The sequence below is a fragment of the Mytilus trossulus genome, chromosome 10 (assembly GCF_036588685.1).
Source record: "Mytilus trossulus isolate FHL-02 chromosome 10, PNRI_Mtr1.1.1.hap1, whole genome shotgun sequence".
In the NCBI taxonomy this organism is placed as follows: Eukaryota; Metazoa; Mollusca; class Bivalvia; order Mytilida; family Mytilidae; genus Mytilus; species Mytilus trossulus.
In genome coordinates, this window is record NC_086382.1 from 18,665,370 (window position 1) to 18,685,106 (window position 19,737).

Consider the following 19,737-nt stretch of genomic DNA (forward strand, 5'->3'; position numbering starts at 1 on the left):
ACTTTGTTTGAGGTTATACCTGTCATGGTTCTTAGGAATATATAATTTTGTTTGAGGTTACCTGTCATGGTTCTTAGGAATATTATTTTGTTTGAGGTTATACCTGTCATGGTTCTTAGGAATATTACTTTGTTGGAGGTTACCTGTCATGGTTCTTAGGAATATTACTTTGTTTGAGTTTATACCTGTCATGGTTCTTAGGAATATTACTTTGTTTGAGGTTACCTGTCATGGTTCTTAGGAATATTACTTTGTTTGAGGTTATACCTGTCATGGTTCTTAGGAATATTACTTTGTTTGAGGTTACCTGTCATGGTTCTTAGGAATATTACTTTGTTTGAGGTTACCTGTCATGTATTTCTGTCGTTAGTTATGTTTTACTACCAATCTTGAAGGGAAACGTTCTTTTATATCAAACAACATGTCCGAAACTTCTGCCGCACAAGCGAGAAATATAAAGCGACCTTCTATCCCGTCGGTGTCGGTGTCAAAATTTTAGGTTCAGTTTATGGTTACATGTAAAAAAATAATTGGAAAATCACTTACCTGCAAACCATTTTGGAAACTTACAAAACTTGGACAGACGCTTTATTATGGAACAGTATCATGAGCAAAATTTTGGAAAAAAATATTGTTATAACCCTGCTTTAAAACAGTGGAGGTATACTGTTTTACCTCTGTCTGTTCGTCCGTCCTTCAGTTCATCCATCCATCAGTCCACCAATCTGTCAGTACGTCCGACTCATCAATATTTGTCGTCGCATATTTCTCAGGAAATACATGTTAAGGATTTGTCGGGTTTCAGGGTTTATATACAAGTCCGCTATACAGTGTGATGCGTTTTCAGATTCATCACTTAGCAACTTTCTGTTAACCGAGCAGAAGTATGATTTTACACATGATAGTCAAGTTGACTTGTGACATTTTCGTCACATTTCTCAGGAACTACAATACAAGGATTTCTGTAATTTGGTTTTAGGGTTCAAGTCAGCTATTCCGTGTGAATCGTTTTCGGATTCATCACTTGCCAACTTCCTGTTAACCGAAATATTTGGGCGGGGGTATTATCAGGGAGCATGTAACCGTGACGACAGGAACCTAGTCGGTAGTTGTCGTAATTCATTTTCTCGTGCATGTAACAGACAGTTACTTTGTCAGTAGATGTCGTTACTCACTTTCTCGTGCATGTAACAGACAGAAACCTTGTCGGTAGATGTCTTTAGTCTTTTTCTCGTGCATGTAACAGACATTTACTTTGTCGGTAGATGTCGTTAGACTTTTCCTTGTGCATGTAGCAGATAGTAATCTTGTCGGTAGATGTCGTAAGTCTTTTTCTCGTGCATGTTACAGATAGTAACCTTGTCGGTAGATGTCGTTAGTCTTTTTCTCGTGCATGTAACAGATAGTAACCTTGTCGGTAGATGTCGTTAGTCTTTTTCTCGTGCATGTAACAGACAGGAACCTAGTCGGTATATGTCGTAAGTCATTATTAATCTATTTGCTAGTTAAAGAGGGATAACTCTAGCTGTTTAGTTTGAACATTTTTACTGCAATTTTGGCTATGAATATATATAGTAATGAGTAGTTCTAACTCATACAAAACATGTTTCATTGTGATACTGCAATGAACAATGATTTCAAGATTTATTGATAACATAAATTTGTAATATGAGGCCAAAGTATAATACATAAATAATTGAATGACGAAATGAGCATGCAGTACTATCTAAACACATTGAAATACAATTGAAGATATTTTAGAATAAACAAGCAATTTTCTTAATAAAAAATGACAATCGTTTATAGACTTCCATAGATACAATTTTAAAAGAATTATAGATTTGCTAATTGCATTAGCTAATTAGGTTAAAAGAACCCTCTCCTTGTTCATGATGTTTATTTATTTTTAAACACAAAATATTTGTATTAAAGTGTCAATAAATTTATTACTTCATGGAATGTAAATGGTTTATTTAGAAAATTAAGTGGAGATATGTTATTCTTACTATAGACGCATCTTGGATTTTTTTACTTTCTGTGTGTGTACAATATCACAAATTCAGACTTTAATATCGCCCAATTAAACTTTGATATACAAATTCGAACACCGTCAATTCTCAATCGATTGTGAGGTGATCATATGGCTAGATATGATCGTGATTTAAACAGTAGACTCAGCCATGATAACTTACACGATAAACTAATCAGGAAGTCGAAACAGTTTTAAGTGCAGACAAACCTCATAACCCCTTTAACATGTTAAAGAAACCAAACAGATGTCGTTTAGGTAAACAAGATAACAGACATTCTCCAATACCTGTCATCAGAATAACTACATACAACTAAATGGTAAGAACACACAATTTCCTCAAAATACTAATGACAATGACTGTATTTTTAACTCCAAGAATATAGCATGCGTGTTTAAGATGAATAATAGTCAAATCATGAAAATATCAATAAAAATGAAAACTAATATACAAACAATGATAAATACGTTCTTATCTTATTTCGAAAATGAAAAAAAATGGATAATTAGGGTTTTTTTTCAACTAAAAACTGCAATTACGTTGTGTTAAAAAATAATTAGTATTCTTGGTGTAATCATGGATTCAAAGAAATATACTGGTGTAGAAAATTCACACCCTGAGGCGAATCCGAAAAGTGAATGCCGACATTTCACTTGTATACCGCTGTAAAATTTCGTTCGTACACCTCTGAGTGCACAAAGATAACGAACTTGTATACGACAAAATTGACCATTTTATATTGCTGCGCAAATTTTTTTAATTTATTTTTATGGTGGAAGATATGGAGATAAAATATTTATGGGGAATATTGGCAAAATGTCATCCAAGGGTGAACTCTGTTCGGTTGTTATTTATACGTGGTTAATCTGCCAATCAGATTTCAAGATTCTTCATCCTCTTAACCCAACAAATCTAGATGTAAGCGAAATCAAAATTACAATATTAATTATTAGATCTTCATTTCATTTGGCATCCCCTGATATTTTTTTTAATCTAAATTTCTGTTCATAGATATTATAAACTGACTTGTGAGGCATCGTTTTTTGCAATCAACAATCAGATATTATGATCTATTATGTAAAGAAATATTTTTTCAATTAAAGCATCGATTACTAACACGTCTGCTGGTATTAGTTATTACTGTCACTGTTAACCATGTGGAGTGTTCTGTGAGTGATAGCCATTTTATTGGTCTTGGATACAACATTCTGCTTGGTAACCCGGATGGTGGTGATTTGTCCCTAGTTGGAGTTGATCCTGGAATAAAGACAACTAGACATATATTACGTATCACACCGGACACTGCATCGAAGCTTATAGTCAATGACGGAGGAAGAACGTGTGTAACCCCAAATAATGCAACTTCAATTTTCTATGGCGCAAAGTCTTATCAAAAATATCTTTTAGGAGATATAGTGACGTTTGGTATGTGATAACATTGACAGAATTTTAAAAATGTTGTAATTTAAATATTCCAATGATACTGAATAAGAAAAATATCTTGAATAACAAAAGAAAGAGAGATCACAATATTTAGAAAAAAAAGACGTTCATTTTATAGTTCAAATGACATGCAGAACTGCAAAATAAGAACGGTTGCGCTAAGCTGGTTTAGACAATTTGTCTGCACGTAAGTTCGAATGATCACTATATTTCATACATTTTTTAACCTTCACGAACTAAGGATTTTCTTATCCCAGGCATAGATTACCTTAGCCGTATTTGGCACAACTTTTTGGAATTTTGGATCCTCAATGTTCTTCAACTTTGTACTTGTTTGGGTTTACAAATATTTTTGATTTGAGCGTCACTGATGAGTCTTATGTAGACGAAACGCGCGTCTGGCGTACTAAATTATAATACTGGTACCTTTGATAACTATTAAATGGTTAATTTTTTCAAATCAATGACTTTGTTGCAATCTTTTATTTTTAACAAAAAATAATCTTTGCAAATATTATAGATTTGTTATGACATAAGCAACACGACGGGTGCCACGTGTTAAGCAGGATCTGCTTACCCTTCCGGAGCATCTGAGATCACCCATAGTTTTTGGTGGGGTTCGTGTTGCTTATTCTTAAGTTTTCTATGTTGTGTCATGTGTTCTGTTGTTTGTCTGTGTGTCTACTTTCATTTTTAGCCAGGCGTTGTCAGTTTATTTTCGATTTATGAGTTTGACTGTCCCTTTGGTATCTTTCGTCCCTCTTTTAAGGATATTTCTTTCATTTTGTAACCATGGTTTCTCCAGTTTCAGCGAACATATTGAAACTTTATATTTTTTATTATAGGAGAAGGAGACAGCAGTATTAAACCATTTGCATTCACAGGTAGTACAGGTACGTTATCGAGTTACAGTTACTGTACCTAATAGTTTGACGCTTCCCAGCAATTCGGAATCCATGTCTTATAAATATACTCTTCAACTGCTACTAGTAACGTTTGGCCTTTAAATCTCTAAAGAATTTATGTTATTACATTTTGTGTTCAATTATAAATTTCTTTCTTTTCTTTTATTCATAGCATTGATGTTGGTCATTATGATGTCTAACTTCTAACAGTTCGTTCAATCTCTGCAATGAATCAAGTTTGTTCTATAGCATCATATAGTAACAGTAATGTTGACCAGTCTGAAAACGTTCATTTTTTTTATGATAAAAGCAACTTACTTCTAACAGTAATGTTGACCAGTCTGAAAACGTTCATTTTTTTTTTATAACAAAAGCAACTTACTTCTAACAGTAATATTGACCAGTCTGGAAACGTTCATTTTTTTTATAACAATAGCAACTTACTTCTAACAGTAATGTTGACCAGTCTGGAAACGTACATTTTTTTTATAACAATAGCAACTTACTTCTAACAGTAATGTTGACAAGTCTGGTCAATATCTGCAATGGTTCATGTTGGATCTCTAATATCTTACTTCTAACAGTAATGTTGACAAGTCTGGTCAATATCTGCAATGGTTCATGTTGGATCTCTAATATCTTACTTCTAACAGTAATGTTGACAAGTCTGGTCAATATCTGCAATGGTTCATGTTGGATGTCTAATATCTTACTTCTAACAGTAATGTTGACAAGTCTGGTTAATATCTGCAATGGTTCATGTTGGATCTCTAATATCTTACTTCTAACAGTAATGTTGACAAGTCTGGTCAATATCTGCAATGGTTCATGTTGGATCTCTAATATCTTACTTCTAACAGTAATGTTGACAAGTCTGGTCAATATCTGCAATGGTTCATGTTGGATCTCTAATATCTTACTTCTAACAGTAATGTTGACAAGTCTGGTCAATATCTGCAATGGTTCATGTTGGATGTCTAATATCTTACTTCTAACAGTAATGTTGACAAGTCTGGTCAATATCTGCAATGGTTCATGTTGGATCTCTAATATCTTACTTCTAACAGTAATGTTGACAAGTCTGGTCAATATCTGCAATGGTTCATGTTGGATCTCTAATATCTTACTTCTAACAGTAATGTTGACAAGTCTGGTCAATATCTGCAATGGTTCATGTTGGATGTCTAATATCTTACTTCTAACAGTAATGTTGACAAGTCTGGTCAATATCTGCAATGGTTCATGTTGGATCTCTAATATCTTACTTCTAACAGTAATGTTGACAAGTCTGGTCAATATCTGCAATGGTTCATGTTGGATGTCTAATATCTTACTTCTAACAGTAATGTTGACAAGTCTGGTCAATATCTGCAATGGTTCATGTTGGATCTCTAATATCTTACTTCTAACAGTAATGTTGACAAGTCTGGTCAATATCTGCAATGGTTCATGTTGGATCTCTAATATCTTACTTCTAACAGTAATGTTGACAAGTCTGGTCAATATCTGCAATGGTTCATGTTGGATCTCTAATATCTTACTTCTAACAGTAATGTTGACAAGTCTGGTCAATATCTGCAATGGTTCATGTTGGATGTCTAATATCTTACTTCTAACAGTAATGTTGACAAGTCTGGTCAATATCTGCAATGGTTCATGTTGGATCTCTAATATCTTACTTCTAACAGTAATGTTGACAAGTCTGGTCAATATCTGCAATGGTTCATGTTGGATCTCTAATATCTTACTTCTAACAGTAATGTTGACAAGTCTGGTCAATATCTGCAATGGTTCATGTTGGATGTCTAATATCTTACTTCTAACAGTAATGTTGACAAGTCTGGTCAATATCTGCAATGGTTCATGTTGGATCTCTAATATCTTACTTCTAACAGTAATGTTGACAAGTCTGGTCAATATCTGCAATGGTTCATGTTGGATCTCTAATATCTTACTTCTAACAGTAATGTTGACAAGTCTGGTCAATATCTGCAATGGTTCATGTTGGATCTCTAATATCTTACTTCTAACAGTAATGTTGACAAGTCTGGTCAATATCTGCAATGGTTCATGTTGGATGTCTAATATCTTACTTCTAACAGTTAAGTTGACAAGTCTGGTCAATATCTGCAATGGTTCATGTTGGATCTCTAATATCTTACTTCTAACAGTCAAGTCAATCTCAACAATAGTACACGTTTCTAACGTTTAATATAAGTCTGATTCCGAATATGCTTGATTTTGTAAATCTAAGTGTAATTTTCTGATTTTCGAGGAAATGTCAGTACAGTATAGTTAAATTATATTTAAAGTGCGTACGACTTTTTTGATATTATTTTCATAATTAAAATCCAGTGCGTGTATGGTTGATTCTTGCATGATTTAAGATAATAATGTTGTTGTCTTACCTCAGTGTTGGTGATAGGTCTATTAAACTGATAGTTCAGGGGCGGATCCAGCCATTTAAAAAGTGGGGGGTTCCAACTATATGTCCCCTTTCAAATGCATTAATCGGCCAAAAAAGGGGGGTCCAACACCCGCCCCCGGGCTCCGCCAATGTAGTTATAATAAAGATAATGTCACTTTGCGTTAGTTCGTAAACATACAGCACGACGGCCAAACGGCGAATGGTTAATTTTGCTGTACATTGTATCTCCTTTATTCGGCTGTGTTTCTATAGTTTTAATAGGCAAACAAAACCATACCTTTATAACAAATATTGTAGTTTTTAAGGACGTTGATCATAGAACGTCTGTAAACCATAATGTGATTCGAGACACCATTAGTGTTTGTAACGGAGGGCGGACTAGGTATGTTATGCCACCACTTTACAGCAATCTCCATGATATCAGTGACGAGTTTGCTAGTGCTGTGTGCAACCTTCCGGTAACTTATGACAGAGACGCCTATCGACAGTTTCTAGATATATGGGGAACTGTGAGTTTCTTATAATATTTGTTTAAAAAGTTAAATTATTAGGATCTGTTTAAAACCAATGCAGCAGAGAGGAATAGAAGTCAAATCTACGGAAGCCTATTAGGGACACGATAGACTTTGAATTTGAGATTCAATAAGTAGATTAACTTTCAATTCGTAAAGTATGAACATTATAGATTTTTTTATTATCTATATAAAAGATAAAATATTTCAGTTTAAAGTGAATGTTACTATTAAATTTCGATTTTAAAAAGGCAAAACTTCTAGATTTCAAAGCGAAAGTTTTGACTTTCAAGAAAAAGATATCAATGCTAATGTTATCTTTACTGTGTTTCTTATACGCCTCTGTGATCACCAAATTTAGCAGAGTTTGTAAATGTTAGTTGATAATAGTAATGGAAAGCACAGTTGATCATACAAAAATACTCTGCATATACTATATAGCAAACATGCATTGCAAATAAGTTTCAAAATATGCATTACAGCACGTCATTGTTGGAGTTGAAACTGGAACAAAAATAGTGACAAGATATGAGCAAACAGATTCCCAGCTTGCCGATTTTCTTTTGTCGGTAGGTAAACGTCAGATAAAAACAATAATTTTATTTTTCACGAATTAGTATAACCTACGTTGGTCTATATTGATTGTTTGTTGTTAGCCTGACGCCGCACCAAAAAGGTTATATCACGGCAATGTCGGTTCGCATAAGTATGGGGCAAATGATTTAAAAAGAAAAAGCTCTTTCGAAAGTCAAAAAAGTGAATGCTTGATACCACAGGCCAAAATCTATTTCATGACAAAGCCGGAAAGCTGAAATTGAACCACAAATATTAAAAGGGTCCTTCATGTTCTAGTCCTATAATACTATAAGACTCTGCAACCTTAACATTAATCGTGAAAAAAAATATACGACCAGGTAAGACGTAAGGCGTTGCAATTACAGAAAGTGATCTTATCCAGAAATAAAAGGCGGACTAAGAATATATATTTCTTTTAGAAAAGTATTGTTTTGTCTTATTTTCCACATTTGAGATTGTATTCTAGAAAACAAGTTTCAAAATACCTAGTTTTATTCTTATTTTTTCCAGCAAGACATTAAATTTGGTTCCGTTTCTGTAGAGGATTACATGGGATATGGTTCTGTTGTTTACCTAAACGTCTCAAATTTTCACCACAATGATTACCATAAAATGCATGGCGGACAAAAAGACGTTTCGTTGTCTATTGGAACAGCTTCTTCTCCACAACCAGTAGCTTATAAACTGGCCACCATAGCTACGTTTATACATGAAAATTATTTCAACAATGCATCCGTATTCCTTAATAAGGGTATCTGTGATGAAGGAGTTAGCTATTATTTACCGGCAAGACAAAACAATACTATAATGGCTCTAGCTGAGTATGCTGCAGCTAAGGGAATACTATCTGAACCAAGAGGTTTGAAATAGCTTGCTCTATACTTTATTTCAAATGAATTGATAAATACACTATTTAACAATAGTAAATAAAATTGAGAATGGAAATCGGGAAATGAGACAACAACCCGACCAAAGATCAGAAAACAGCCATAGACAATCAAAGGGTCTTCAACACAGCGCAAAAATGCCCCCATATACGGAGACAAGCGTCATGTACAAAAATGTGTACCAGTTCAGCGAAAACAGACGTCACACTAAAGTCCGACACAGAAAAAAAAAAGACTGACAAAGGCCAGAACCTCTTGACCTGCGCAAAAATGGTCAAATTTCCCAGACTATATTTTCAATTTATTGAGAACAAAAATTGGAACTGGAAAAAAACCCTATCGATCTATCAAACTGTACCTGTGTCTATACAAACATTTATACAGAAAGAGAGTTTTTTTTGTGGTACAAGTGTGTTTTCAAATTGCGTAAAAAAAATTGTAAATACTTATGGCGTTTTTACAATAAATCTGTAATGTTCCAAAACATCAAAACATATAGTCGGATTTAGCGCAAATACTACATGATCATTCCACTAGCTTTGTAAGTTTCTAGGAGTTGTTTCCCTTTGCAAAAAAACGACGCATAGTACTGTCGTGTGTAAAACAAGTATATTGAATGAATTAGAACAGTATATAACTCAAACTCAAAAAAAAAAAAAAAATACAAAGAACATTTTTGTATTCCAATTGATATCAATACCATCATTATCATAATAAGAGTGTTGCTGGTAAATTAGATTGTTAATTGTTTACCGTCCTGTGGCAAATAGTGCATGCATGTTTGTGACAATTGGCAAATTAGAAGAAAGAATTGTAGAATGACTAAACTATAATGAAATTATATTTTTTGAAAAAGCAATCATTCACAGATTACTGTGATTGTGTTTTAGATCCGGACATGAAACTTCCGATCACTTGGCCTCATGGTACATACGGTTTTTATAAGGCAAGGACTGGTTGTCCTCTTACTCCTAGTAGATTTGCAGAGGGATGGCGGAGACAAGATGCAGAGGATGATAGCAATACTAATTATTGGACCTCAGATATACACTTAGCTGGTACAACATTTAATCATTTTATGACCAAAGTTTTGAAATAGAACAAACGGTTTACCTTTCATATATTTATCTTATTTACCACTAATTGACAGAATAAAGGAGTAGTATTAACAAAACTTTATCATCACGCTACATATAAACAGATGCCTCTTCAGTAGAAAGCAGTCCATTTTTTCAATAGTCCCTTGCAGGTAATTGAAGATTTTATGAGATGTATGTTTTTTATTGTGAGTTGATAGATTATTTCTCCATATAAAATCACCCTGCTTTTTTTGTTTATATGATGATACAAATAGACCTAGCTATAAAAACAAAAACAAAGGTCAAACAAACAAAGACCATTAATAAATAAAAGATCACTATAGTGAGACTTACCATCCATATCGTTTTATTTTGAAAACGTGATTATTACTGGGGATTTGTGGAAAATCTGTTTACTTATAAACTTTTTACAGGTACCATGGAAAAGAACAAGCCAGTCTTTTATTTTTGTATGAAAACGGCTAATGAGAATTCAAACTATGAGAGAGATTGGCCAACTGGGAACTATTGTATCCTCAAGAAAGGCGGTTGTCCTACAGGTATATAGCTATTGAACTGTTCTTTACAAGCCTCGATTTTAAAGTACTTTTTCTAAATGTGATAGCAGGCGATGAAAAAACCCAACATTATACAAGTAATTCAAACATGGTACATGGTACTCTGATGATGATATTTTTTCAATGAATTCAATCAAATATAGAACTCAGATAATATTTTTAAAAATCAAACGAAAACAGAACTGCAAATTTGGTAACACAATATTGCAATACTAAACACTGATTTAGGATGCTGTTTGTAAACCTTTGTGTTGCTTAATTGCATAGCTTGGATTAATGAAAAAAGTCTTCAAATATCGTGTGAGAAATGTTGCGTCAGCTAGGCTATTTTCTTCTTCTTCGTTTATTGGACTGCAGTTCTCACTTAGATATGATGTGCCTCTAGATTTTAATGCAATATAATCGTCCCTGAGATATCTTACAAAAGGTATTTTATTGATCTATTTACAGGATTCACAGGTGGTTCAGTCTACTGGGATGACGAAGACTCCAGTAATGCCAACGGACATAGTGGAACCTTACCAGACGGAGAGTACGATAGTAATACACGGCTTGACTTCTGCTGCAGGTAATTATTACAGCACTGATCAGACGGCGAGTACGATAGTAATACACGGCTTGACTTCTGCTGCAGGTAATTATTACAGCACTGATCAGACGGCGAGTACGATAATGATACACGGCTTGACTTCTGCTGTAGGTAATTATAAAGCACTGATCAGACGGCGAGTACGATCGTAATACACGGCTTTACTTCTGCTGCAGTTAATTATTACAGCACTGATCAGACAGCGTCTTCGATGGTAATACACGGCTTGACTTCTGCTGCAGTGAATTATTACAGCACTGATAGTAATACACGGCTTGACTTCTGCAGCACTGATAGTAATACACTGTTTGACTTCTGTTGCAGGTAATTATTACAGCTATGGTAGTAATATATATATACACGACTTGAATTCTGGTGCAGGTAATGATAACAGCACTGATCAGACGGCGAGTACGATAGTAATACACGGCTTGACTGCTGCTGCAGGTAATTATTACAGCACTGATAGTAATACACGGCTTGACTTCTGCTGCAGGTAATTATTACAGCACTGATAGTAATACACGGATTGACTTCTACTGCAGGTAATTATTACAACACTGATAGTAATACACGGCTTGACTTCTGCTGCAAGTAATTATTACAGCACTGATCAGACGGCGAGTACGATAGTAATACACGGCTTGACTTCTGCAGCACTGATAGTAATACACGGTTTGACTTCTGTTGCAGGTAATTATTACAGCACTGGTAGTAATACACGACTTGAATTCTGGTGCAGGTAATTATAACAGCACTGATCAGATGGCGAGTACGATAGTAATACATGGCTGAGACTGCTGCTGCAGGTAATTATTACAGCACTGATAGAAATACACGGCTTGACTTCTGCTGCAGGTAATTATTACAGCACTGATAGTTTTACACGGATTGACTTCTACTGCAGGTAATTATTACAGCACTGATAGTAATACACGGCTTGACTTCTGCTGCAAGTAATTATTACAGCACTGATAGTAATACACGGCTTGACTTCTGCAGCAGGTAATTTTTACAGCACTGATCAGACGGCGAGTACGATAGTTCAAATGTAATACACGGCTTGACTTCTGCTGCAGGTAATTATTACAGCACTGATAGTAATACACGGCTTGACTTCTACTGCAGGTAATTATAGGCGTTTGTCTAACGTAGATAGAATGTACGCTACGAGGGGTAAAAAGCCTCTTGAACGTATTTGAGACGCGTCATTGATAGGAGAATTATGGAGCGACAGAGCAGCGAGATATAGGCGTAGGGAAGGACAATAGACATTCTCCTGTTTATTTCAAAAAGAGTTTCTGTTTATGCCTGATGATAAATGCTGTGATCATAAAGTTATAACCGGCTTTGTCCATACGTTCGTCTGTTCGAAACAAGAGGTTTCCAGATAAAACTTACCTTAATTTTTGAAACTATAACAAAACTTAAATAAATGAAGTAAAGAACCGGTGGAACCTAAATATATAGGTCGTTATCACTAAAAAACAAATATGATTAAACTTGAACAAGAATGGTACACAAAGCATACATATTTGTTGGAGTCAGAGTGTAATAGTACTGCAACTGACATAGAAAAGGACGCTTAGTTAACGAGTTTAATGGTCCGGAATAACACACGGCTGACAATTGTTTTAAATGATAGAATAATATCTATATTTTACTTTTCGTCTGGTCGTAAAACGTTTCTATTGTCACATTTTTATATTTTATCCCTTTAATGGGAGTACCCCTCAATTTACGGTTTTGGGTTGTTACCTTAAAATCCAAAAATATATTTTTTGGTTAAATTTTCCGCTATTTTCGTAAATATTTTCTATGCACATATAATTAATGATCATCGGAATAATGAAGACATAAATATAATACCATCTCCAAGTAAAACTTTCAAACTTAAAGTTGGCTGTTTACCTAGATAGAAATTTAACGCGTTATTCTTTGAAAAACGAGAAGATGTATGATTCAAAAACAGTTTTTTAAGACATTTGAGAGGACAAAACATATTATTGCAATACTCAATGCAAATTTTGTTGGGCAAATTTCAAACAATTTAGTCAAAAACTCAAAAATAAAAACATCATTTGTACCTTTTTTGATTACGGAAATCTCCTATCCGTCAATCAGCTCCACCATTTATTTTTTCCTTCACAGTTTCGATATGATTATGTAGATTTTGTAGGAGAAGTTATTTTTAAGTGATTTGAATATATATAATAAAAACTATAACACAAATTCCCATACGTTTCGGCCATTACGGCCTTCTTTATTGGAATAAATTACAACATTGAAACAACAATTACATCGCTTGGATACATTAATAATCACAAAGTGATGCATTGAAACCGTTATTATCTTTTAATAATTTTCTGAAGAGACATTTATCATGTTTATTGTCGAAATCCGGATCTGGTGTACTAAAAAAATATTGACACCGTATGTTTGTGACATAACATCGTGGCCACAAGTTTAAATTTGTTTTCTGTTTAGTATGAAATTTATATTAAGATCCATTTTGTTACATCTTGTTATTTTATTTGGCAATCGCCAATGGCAGTCAGCAGGGCTAAAGAACATCAGTTGTTCGACCTGTTAGTCAAATGCGTTTTGTTTAAATATACTTTTAAATCCTATTTCGCGTATCAAAAATAAACTAACAGAACTAGCCAAGGAATTTGTTTTGTCCCGGCTGATAAAGCTGCTAATAATATCATTATTGTTTGACGTAAATTTTATATAGAGGTTCTGCAAAAGGAAATCACGAATTCACCAACATTCCAACTGACTTCCTTTTCAGAAAACGACATCTGTAACAAACATAAACTTTTAGCTACTTCTTTACAAGCAGAACCAAACACAATGAAAGTCCCAACTATGTACTGGCTTCCGAAGCTGCACAAAAAACCTTACAAATATAGATTTATTTCATCTTCTAGCCATTTTTCAACTACTAAATTGTCTGTTTTACTTACTAGTACACTTGGTACAATAAAAAACCTGATAATAAATTGTTCAAATAAGGCCTTTGAAAATAGTGGAATTAATTACTTTTGGAGTGTCAAAAACTCGTTGGAAGTACTTGATAAATTGCATGCATATATTGGTGATTTTGAATCTGTTCAAAGTTTTGATTTTTCTACCCTATATACCACTTTGCCTCATATTCTTATTAATAAAAAAATCACATCCCTAATTAACTGGGCATTTAAAAAGTCGGAATGCGAGTACATATGTTCAAAGTCTTTAAGATCATTTTTTAGTAGCAATAAACAAAAGTACTATGTCAATTGGACATGCTTTGATACTATTTATGCGCTTGAATTTTTACTTGATAACATTTTTGTTCGCTTTGGAGATTCCGTATAATTATGGTCAAGTTAATGGAATTCCAATGGGGACTAACTGTGCACCACTTATTGCGGACCTGTTTTTGTATTGTTATGAGTTAAAATTTATGACTAAAATTAGCAAAGACCCATCAAAACAACATTTGATACAAAAATTTAACAATACTTTTAGATATTTGGATGATATATTGGCTCTCAATAATGACGACTTCAGTATGTATACTAAAGAAATTTATCCTGTAGAACTTACTTTGAATAAAGCTAATGATAATAATGATCACTGCCCTTTCCTCGATCTTGATATCTATATCATAAACGGGAAGCTTAATACAAAAATTTATGATAAAAGAGATGATTTTTCATTCCCTATTGTTAATTATTCATGTTTAGATGGTGACGTTCCCTTGTCACCATCTTATGGTGTTTATATATCTCAACTTGTACGATTCGCTCGTGTATATAACAACGTAATAGATTTTAGCGAGAGAAATTTATGTATTTCTGAAAAATTATTACACCAGGGTTTTCGATATTACAAACTGGTCAAAACCTTTACTAAATTTTATCACCGGTATAAGGAAATAATTCGTAAATATAACTCAACATGCAGACATCTTATACGTTCAGGTATTTCACATCCAATTTTTTATGGAAATATTCTTTATAAAGCACAAAAATGTCAGTATTCTCCTCAGAAACTAACAAAACTTTTAAATAGACTGATTAGAAGGGGATATAGTTACGATACTGTTGTCAGGTCATTAAAGATTGCATATTTTGGCTTTAATATTGATTCACTGATAGGGTCTTTGCATCGGAACTAAACACATTTATTTTTAAAAAAAACAGTTGTTGGCATGACACGGGTTATGTTCTTCTCATATATTTTATGATAGTATGATACTAAACCCCTAATGGGAGGGATTGTGCCTGATATTCATATGATGAAGACATAATCTTTCAATCAGTTTAATTGAGGTCTGGAGCTGGCATGTCAGTTAACTGCTAGTAGTCTGTTGTTATTTATGTATTATTGTCATTTTATTTATTTTCTTTTGTTACATCTTTTGACATCGGACTCGGACTTCTCTTGAACTGAATTTTAATGTGCGTATTGTTATTCTTTTACTTTTCTACATTGACTAGAGGTATAGGGGGAGGGTTGAGATCTCATAAACATGTTTAACCCCGCCGCAATTTTGCGCCTGTCCCAAGTCAGGAGCCTCTGGCCTTTGTTAAGTCTTGTATGATTTTAAATTTCAGTTTCTTGTGTATAATTCGGAGTTTGGTATGACGTCCATTATCACTGTACTATTATGCATATTTTTAGGGGCCAGCTGAAGGACACCTACGGGTGTGGGAATTTTCGCTACATTGAAGACCCATTGGTTGCCTTCGGCTGTTGTCTGCTCTATGGTCGGGTGGTTGTCGCTTTGACATATTCACCATTTCCTTTCTCAATTTTATTTTTTCACTTTTTTGGTCTTTTGGAAAATGTTGTTTGTGCTGTTTTTAGACCCTTCTACAACGAAATTTGTTTTTAACATGCACACGTATAAAAAATGCGGTTACTATCCAACGCAATCATAAATTTGAACGTAGTTTTCAATTTAGACTCGTTTATATATATATAGTAGTTCTTTCGTGTATTTTCTGTAAATAAGTTATATTTTTGTTAATAAATTTTGACTCTTTATAAAAGTTAACCAAATCATTCGGATAAGAGGTTTTTCCGGATAATGACTATAGTTGATATTGTGTGAAAATACATTGTATGTCAATGTTTAACCTCAGAGCAATCAATGTGCATGCAAGTGGTCGGGGGGAAAGTACCATTGAAGTTTCGCAGAGATTTAGTGTATGACAAGGTGATGCTACAACCAACTTCTCTTGATATTCTGCTTTCCTTGGGCAAATCATCAGTGATGTTACATGTATGAGACTTGCACCAGAAGGCAAAATTGTTGCGTCCTTAAATTAGATTGATTGATTGGTTGTTGGCTGCTTAAAGTCCAGTGGAAAATATGTCATGCATGTTCAGGACGAGAACACGTTAACAATAAAAACAATAGGTAGCTACAGTCCCCCCAAAGAGTTGTTGCAAAGAACATGGAACTCTCTTTACACAAGGCATCGAATTTAACGTCCCCATTCTAACCGGACGTGACTGCCAACTTGACACATCCCGCCCAGCAAAAACGGACGCCCCACTGACTTTTACTGCCGGTCGGAATAAGACCAAGTGACCATATTTCGTTTCCCAAGTCACCCTTGGGTAATTTTAAATTAGAAACAACAGAAATCCATATATGTGATCAAACTGATCGACATGTATCCTCACAATCTGACACTTTTATACGATCTCGTGCTCAGTTTCTTCCTTGTAGTTTGGATATGAAAACTTTTTTGTGTAAAAGAAAAACAGAAAACACCACAAAGCTGATTCCTCTAAAGGTCTTGACAGTCTTTTAAGTTGTGCTAATTAATGTGAGTAATCATTTATACATGCATTACCAAATACTTATTGCAATTTGGTAAAACAGTTACTGAAAAATTCGAATTTGAACTTGCTGTCAGTTCATTGATAACGATTGTTAGTGATAATCTTTTCTTCCATAAGAAAAAGCCTTTCTCATGTAGCACATCCTTTACATATACCGATCACTTTTACCAAAGATTTTCTCTGATGCTTAATTACCAAACTGCCATTTGTATTAAAATTTTCAGCAACATGATATATAAATTTTTAAATTCGTCAAAAGGAGGACATCGTAATAAATAGAGACAACAGCAGTCTACTGCTGTACAAAAGTCATCAATCGATAAAGAGGAAACAAATTTCAATACAACCAATTGCATACCTAGTATACTGTTTACGTATACCTGTTCCGACTGGAAAAGCTTTTCCTGTTGGAGCAAATACTAGTAGTCTTTATTCCGGTATTAACGCTTCAGATGGCACTTGTACTCAAAAACTGTGTTTGCTTTGAACAAACTCTGTCCTGCGCCGAACTTGTTCTTGTAAAAAAAAGGTAGTGTGTTGTCATGCTAATACGCGTACTGAATCCGCATATGATAACAAAGAGATTAATTCATGTCCCTATTTAACGAAAACTTGAGCTATTGTGTGTCGCTTTTAAAGTTATATAAGGATTATAACTGATTTTGAATTACAGCATTAAAAATTGGCATTACATTGTACAATTTTTCATCCTTCCCGTAAAAAAATGATGACAACTTTTTTACCAGGATTTTTCCACCAAGACAATGTTCATACACCAAAATGACTTTTGTTTTTGTTTTACACTCAATCAAATCCCTAATCAAGGCAAGTAACACTTATGATTTTTTTTAAACCTCGCATTCGCCTCGGGTGACTATGGTATATTTTTGTGTTATAACTGATGTGACCAGACTTTGCAAATATACAATATGTATTTATCAATAACTAGATAATAATTTTCACAAAATACACACCCTTTTAGATGCAAAATTAAAAACCCTGTTCCAGCGCTTGATTTTTTTTTCTTTTTCAAAAGATAGAAAAATATTGAAATAATTTGATAAACTGGTGTTTTATAGTTTAGAAAATAATTCTGTAATATACTGTAGTGAAACACTATACACAATATGAAAGTTTACGGAGTTGAAAAGGTCAAGGCCACTTCTTCTTTTGCTATGTCATAAATGGAAAAAAGCAGAAGGTCCCATATCGACGCCATTTTGTAAAAGCAGCTCTTTATATAAGTAGTCAAATTTGTCGTTTTAACATCTTTTATAGCATATGCTTATAATTGAATAATTTCTGTAGCATTCTATTGAACAAATATCAGAAAATTTCTCCTTTTTGTCCTTGTGGTTGAAATATTGATATTTTTAGGTCTGACCTTTGACCTCAATTTCACAAAAATGTGACCACTCTGGATTTTAACGACCCAACTTTTCTTATTGTACACGTTTTCCTCTTTCCATCGATATATAATTTAGGTGTGTGTTCTTCCGGACCATTAAAGTTTTAAAAAAATGATCTCTGGTTGCAGTACTATAAAGGTCACACTGACAAAAAAATACTGCTTTATAAAGTTGCTTACATCTGCATCATTGTCAATATGAAGTGAAGGGTTGTCTTATACGCATCATTGGTAATTCTGCCACATCTCCTTATTTATTTTATATCCAATGAAATATTTCAAATTTTGTGTTTCCTTGTACATATTTTTTTTCAAAACGGGCCCAAAAGAGCATTTAAGTATTTTGAACACATAATTTTGGATTCTAGATTTTAGCAATTGTTTTGTGATTGACCTGACGTGTTAGGTAGCCACTAAAACTCTTGTCAAACAATATTTTTCTGTATATTAGATATTTGTGGAAATGTTTGATTAGAAATTTGTTGTCTAAATAAATATGACGCGTAAAATGATATGAGATCACTTTCTGTACCATCTTCTTTTTACGTTTTTTTTTGTATTTTTTTTTTTGCAGAAGCGATGGTTTTTCCAAGAGAAAAATTTTACTTCCAATCGATCGACCATTTTATCTAATGAGATACACCAGTACCTGTCAGGAAGTTTTCGGAATGTCCGTGAAAGAGGAAATCTTCTCCATAGACACAGAAAATCTCTTCAACAAAGACAAATGCTCTGGCGCTCATCCCTATGATCCAAACTGCAACAGGAACCACGAACTCCATTACTGCTATTATGAATACAAAGCTCCAGTACCCATTACTATTGGTCCAATCATTGGATAAACATAGATAGATCGTTTTTCATATTTAATGCATTCCATATAAATCAGATATGATAAAGTTGAGGATTTGTTATAGGTCGAGGCTTTATGTGGACTGCGATATGAAAAACAAACACCATGCTCTCTTTGTCATTTATTATAAAATCAAGATATTGACAATCCTATATAACCAGATTTCTTCTAAAGTCAATACCACAATGCTTTACGGTTATACAGTTTTAATTGTGACCTCTTTTTTTGGTGACATTGGCTTCTACATTTAATCCGTAACAAATATACAATATTTGTATTTTCAACTAAATATATGCTGAATATGTGTTCTATAAGCAATAAATAACATGATCAAATTGTTTTTATAAAATATGTATCAGTACCTCTCTTTTTAAATTGTGCGAACTATCTATTTACAGACTAAGTGGCGTTCATGGTGTTATATTAAGAGATATCTTAAAACAATCCCTTTTCAAATAAGTTCTTTGTCTTGCCATAAGTTAAACTGTTACACTACACACATGATAAAGATGTCTCTATCAATACAAGTTTTTATTCCATATTACAGCACATTTCAGTCAATATGTAATTAATGGTAATATCTTTGGTTAGCTTGCTTGTTA

General features: G+C 33.7%; 1 protein-coding gene across 1 annotated transcript; it reads left to right on the forward strand.

The window, feature by feature from the left end:
• Positions 1-2,215: 2,215 nt before the first annotated feature.
• On the forward strand, positions 2,216-19,470 carry LOC134686989 (uncharacterized). Its single transcript, XM_063546886.1, has 10 exons — positions 2,216-2,349; positions 3,134-3,455; positions 4,319-4,366; positions 7,104-7,315; positions 7,801-7,887; positions 8,405-8,753; positions 9,672-9,839; positions 10,295-10,420; positions 10,889-11,006; positions 18,857-19,470. The coding sequence occupies exons 1-10, from the start codon at positions 2,347-2,349 to the stop codon at positions 19,122-19,124; spliced, it is 1,701 nt and encodes a 566-aa protein (XP_063402956.1). The 5' UTR covers positions 2,216-2,346; the 3' UTR covers positions 19,125-19,470.
• The last annotated feature ends 267 nt before the right edge of the window (positions 19,471-19,737 follow it).